General features: G+C 45.6%; 1 protein-coding gene across 1 annotated transcript in view; it reads right to left on the bottom strand.

Moving 5' to 3' along the window:
• The window catches only part of LOC145416071 (leukocyte elastase inhibitor-like), an 8,177-nt gene extending 5,202 nt beyond the window's left edge, over window positions 1-2,975 (bottom strand). The window contains exons 1-2 of the mRNA XM_080285165.1: window positions 2,957-2,975; window positions 2,738-2,921 (exon numbers count right to left, since the gene is read on the bottom strand). Coding sequence (XP_080141291.1) covers window positions 2,738-2,921; window positions 2,957-2,975 — 203 coding nt within the window. The remainder of the gene's footprint in view (window positions 1-2,737; window positions 2,922-2,956) is intronic.
• Between the last annotated feature and the right edge of the window lie 2,599 nt (window positions 2,976-5,574).

Below are 5,574 nucleotides of genomic sequence, written 5' to 3'. Positions count from 1 at the left end.
TTACACACTCTACCAAACTCTTTCACCAAGCCTTGGAAGCTCCCTTTCGTCTTCACTTCACAACACTGTATCATCTGCTAACAAGAATACAGGGAGTTTCCAGATACTGCCCTCTCTCATTTGGGCAGCTCCAACATCCAGAGCCCTACCTTGTATCTCTTTTATAATCCCATATATATACAGATTGAACAGTCATGGAGACATGATACATCCCTATTTCATTCCAACCTTTAGATAGAAAAATTCACTCAGTTCACTGTCCACCCACTCTGCAGCCTTAGCACTCTCATACTACTCTTCACGGCATTCAGCAAATTCCTTTTTGCTCCATATATTCTTAATACTTTCCGCATTCCTTGTCTATTCATCCTGTCATATGCTCTCTCCAAATCCAAGAAGGCCACACACAACTTCATTCCCTTCTGTAGAAACGTTTCCAATAAAGACCTAAGATTGAATATCTGACCTATACAACCTCTTTCCTTCCCAAAACCTCCATGATCTTCTCCTACTAATTCCTCTGTTATTTCCCTAACTCTGTCAGTAAGTATCCAACCGTTACTTTTCGTATTACACTAAGAAAACAAATGACCTTTTGATTACCACACACTTCTTTCTCCCTTTCTCCCTTGCACAGGGGAATAATTATACCTGACTTCTAATCCTCAGGGGCTCTACCTTCCTCCCAAGCCAATCTACACATCTTCCACATCCATTCTACTACTCTCTCTCTCCCATGCCTCAGCATTTCACCACACACTGCAACAATTCCTGGTGCTTTCCCCATTTTGACTTTCTTCATTGCTTCCACAACTTCCATGCTACTGAGTTCTTCCTCTCTTCTCACATCCCTCCTTCTCCCAGCCATTCCTCAGCCACGTATACTCACATTACTGTCATTCTCTGTGTTCAACAGTTCCTTAAAGTTTTCTCTCAATCAGCTCACTTTTCTCCTTTCTCCACTAGCAGTCTACCATTTTTATCTTTCACTCCCCAACTAACTTCTTTATCACCCAGTCTAACCCTCTGAACTTCTTTCCAAAACATTTTCTTACATCCTTTCCACTTTACGCTCAAATTCCTTCCAAATTCCTCATCCACTGTCTTCATTCTCTTGTTAATCTTTTCACCTCTCTCTTCCTCTCTACATATATTTCACTCTTCCGTCTCTCAATTTCCTCCTCGACCACGTTTCTCATCCACTCACTACATGCTTTCTTCTTTTGTGCCACAGCCTGTCTCACCTCTTCATTCCACCATGGTGTTCCTTGCACCCCCTTTCGTCTCCTCTACACTCCACACGCCACCTCACATGCTGCACAGGTTTCTTCTGTGAATATCTTGCACACACCTTCCACGTCCCCCATCTGCTCCAAACCATATTTACCCAGTCGCTCCTTCACTTCTGTCTTTATTCTGCCTTTTTCCATCCTCTTGCAACTTTTCTATCCTCCTTATATGAACTACTTCATCGTATCCTTCCCTTCTTCGATTCCTCCATTTCATTTGAACCTTGACTTTCACCACCACCAAGTGGTGGTCAGAAAGTCCACTCCTGCAATCTCTGTATGTCTTGCATCCATTACACACCTCATTCTGTCTTCCACACTCTCATAATCAATCATTGCCTTCCGTTCATTCAGTTCACCACCCACCCTTCTCATCACTGGCCACATACATCAGTGGATCATTTTGCGTCTAAAGAGGGTATTGGCTATCACCAACCTCCCTGCACAAGTGTCCACTGCACCGCCATTCTTGTCCACTTCTGGTGCAGGCACACCCCACTCACCAACTACTCCATCCTTCTTCACATTCCCTACTTTTCCATTCATATCTCCAATCAAAAATACTCTCTTATCCCTTTCAAACTCTTCCATGCACGGTTCCACATTAGTCCAGAACTCTTCTTCACACTACTTGCACGATCTTGCTTTGGTGGATACCCACACACAATCGCCCACATTTGTAGTCCAGCTTTCAATCTTAGCCACACAATCCTTTAGCCAACTGGTCCATACTCTCTTATATTCTCCTTCTATCTCTTGCACACAACAATACACACTCCTTCTTTTGCCCTCTCATTCTCATCCACTCCCGCGCATATACCCCATCCATATTCCGACTCTCTGACACACTCATCTCTCCATTTAGTTTTGGTTATTCCACATACATCCACTTTTGCACCCTCAAGCGCCTGGACAGTCTTTCTGTCCTTCACCTCATCATTTGCACTCCTTACATTCCATGTCGCAATCCGTACCATGTCCTTTGTTCGGTCCATAGTCGTCACCTGTTAGTTTATCCTGGTCAGTGTAGGGTCTTAATTTTGCTATCAGTACTGAGCACTGGACTATATACTATGTACTCTCATTATATCCCCAAATAGTTAATATTATCAAAGTAAAAATCTTTGCGTTCAAAGTCATCTGATGCAAAGCTACTGATAAAATGCCATCAACTCAGAGCACCTGAATGACTTGGTATTACCACTGGCCCCCATATATAGTAGGTTTTTGTTGTGTCTCCGTTTTGATACTTATGATATTTGAGCCTGCAGTAAATGCAGAAAAACTACCTATTAAACTTCCTTTGATACTTATCAGGGTATTTGATAGTTTTCTCCAATGTATATTGTCACTTGTATTTTTTAAAAATGTGATAGAGCACACCTCCAATTATGAGGGTTGCATATTAATTCAGATTTATAGACAGAGCTCCAAGTATTCAAACTCACATATTTTTCAAGTTATTAATCAAGTGCAGAGTCTTCATCTTGCCATCAACCTTGAGTGCCTGACTAAGTTGAGCTTCAGTATTGCCACGGGCCCCCAGGTAGGCAAGACTGAGGGCAGACCAGATGCTGTAAGGTGAAAAGAAGAGGTTTCCCCTCCCATCCAGATGGCGGTAAAGCTCGGCACCTAGATGGCTGATACCTGAGAGATCCTGGACAAACTGCGCTGGCACGACGTCATTGCTGGTGAAACACTGTGGATGGACCTCTACTGCCGATAAAGTCACCAGTAGTGATACCACCACAACTACATGCATCTCTGTAAGGTAGGAGTGGGGTTAATGCTTGTGGAAGTTTAAGCCCGCCATTTAACCAACTACTGTAATTGGGGAAGCAGGCAGTTTTATCAGAAAGTTTGTTAAATGTTCAAACGGATCTTAGTTTATGAAGAGTATTATCTTATGATAGTAGAATTGTGGTATGCTAATGTTTACCTTTTATGTTTTAAGTTTCTTTATGTTTAATACGGTATTATATTGTTTAATCTCACACTACTTCATGTTGGTACTGCATGTGGAAATGATTCCCAAAGAGTTCATTAGAGCTGAAAATTAGATAAAATGAGGTTTGTTACCAGAACAGTTGTATCTTTCCTTTAAGGTAATTTTAGTTTCAGAACCAATTCGTAGAGCCACAGTTTCTGCCTCCCCAAGGAGCAGGAGTAGTGCTAGGTCTAATGGTGGTACAGTATTTTTATGTTACATGTTGCCTTTGCAGTAGAAGGTGAAATTTCAATATGTATGGGTCTTTGGGTTTGTAGTCATTTCATCTCTACATCTTAGGGCCGTCCAGCACCATACTGTTATGAGCGTGTGAAGTTCCCTAATACCTCTTCTGCTCTGCGTATGTCTTGTTCGTCGTTGTACTCATGTGAACTCGAAGTGTAATTAAGGTGTCTGTGCTTTTTCTAGGATATGATTCGTTAATCATGACGTGCCACCACTCACACTGTCTATTAATCTACTCAACTACCGAAAGATCATGCTTAGGATTACAGTACATGTTCTGTGCGTTATTTGAAAGCATGCCATATCCCCAGCTTATAGCATCACGTATGGCAACAGCATACAACAAAAGCAGGATGTATTTGTACTAAAGGTATTTACAGCATTGTGTGTTTGGCAGACCCATATGCTGTCTGTGGAGGGGGAGATAGGGGAGGAGGGAAGAGATGAAGGTAGAAAATGGAAGGGAAGGGTGTCAGGGAGGAAAAGATGATAAGTTGGAGATAAGAAAGGGAAGGGAAGGAGGGCTGGGGAGAGAGAGGTAGATAATTGAAGGCAGGAAAGGGGTGGAAAAGGGGACAAGGAGAGAAGGGAAAGAAGGGAGAGGGAGCGGAGGGGAGGAAAGAAGGGGTACTGAAAGGACGAAAAAAGAGGGCCTAGAGGCGAGGAAAGTAGAGCAAGGAGGTGAGGAAAGGAAGGAGATTTGAGGAGATGAAATAATGGGGACTGGAAGTGAACTGGAGGAAAGGAGAGGGACTGGAGAGGAGGAAAGGAAGGGGACTGGAGAGGAAGAAAGAGGAGGGACGAGAGGAGGAAAGAAAGGGGGCTAGAGAGGAGGAAAGGAAAGGGGCTAGAGGGAAGGAAAGGAAGGGGACTAGGGAAGAGGAAAGAAGGTAGACTGGAGGGGAGTAAAAATGGGAAACTGGAGGGTAAGAAAGGAATTGGGCTGGAGGGATGGAACATTATGTGTCTGGACGGGGGAAAGGAAGGGGACTGGAGGAGAGGAAAGGGAGGAGACTGGAGGAGAGGAAAGGAAGTTGACTGGAGGAAGAGGAAAGGAAGGGGACTGGAGGAGAGGAAAGGAAGGGGACTGGAGGAGAGGAAAGGAATGGGACTGGAGGAGAGGAAAAGAAGGGGACTGGAGAAGAGGAAAGGAAGGGAACTGGAGAAGAGGAAAGGAAGGGGACTGGAGGAAGAGGAAAGGAAGGGGACTGGAGGAGAGGAAAGGAAGGGGACTGGAGGTGAGGAAAGGAAGGGGACTTGTGGAGAGGGAAGGAAGGGGACTGGAGGAAGAGGAGAGGAAGGGGACTGGAGGAAGAGGAGAGGAAGGGGACTGGAGGAGAGGAAAGGAAGGGGACTGGAGGAAGAGGAAAGGAAGGGGACTAGAGGAAGAGGAGAGGAAGGAGACTGGAGGGGAGGAAAGGAAGGGGACTGGAGGAAGACGAGAGGAAGGGGATTGGAGGAGAGGAGAGGAAGGGGACTGGAGGGGAGGAAAGGAAGGGGACTGGAGCAGAGGAAAAGAAGGGGACTGGAGGAGAGGAAAGGAAGGGGACTGGAGGGGAGGAAAGGAAGGGGACTGGAGAGGAAGAAAGAGGAGGGACGAGAGGAGGAAAGAATGGGGGCTAGAGAGGAGGAAAGGAAAGGGGCTAGAGGGAAGGAAAAGAAGGGGACTAGGGGATAGGAAAGAAGGTAGACTGGAGGGGAGTAAAAATGGGAAACTGGAGGGTAAGAAAGGAATTGGGCTGGAGAGATGGAGCATTATGTGTCTGGACGGGGGAAAGGAAGGGGACTGGAGGAGAGGAAAGGAAGGAGACTGGAGGAGAGGAAAGGAAGTGGACTGGAGGAAGAGGAAAGGAAGAGGACTGGAGGAGAGGAAAGGAAGGGGACTGGAGGAGAGGAAAGGATGGGAACTGGAGGAGAGGAAAAGAAGGGGACTGGAGAAGAGGAAAGGAAGGGGACTGAAGGAGAGGAAAGGAAGGGGACTGGAGGAAGAGGAAAGGAAGGGGACTGGAGGAGAGGAAAGGAAGGGGACTGGTGGGGAGGAAAGGAAGGGGA

Source organism: Coenobita brevimanus, chromosome 104 (assembly GCF_032717465.1).
Source record: "Coenobita brevimanus isolate Jiangsu-jjx chromosome 104, ASM3271746v2, whole genome shotgun sequence".
Taxonomy (NCBI): domain Eukaryota; kingdom Metazoa; phylum Arthropoda; class Malacostraca; order Decapoda; family Coenobitidae; genus Coenobita; species Coenobita brevimanus.
Note: the sequence above shows the minus strand (reverse complement) of the source record. Positions and strands in the feature narration are given on the sequence as shown.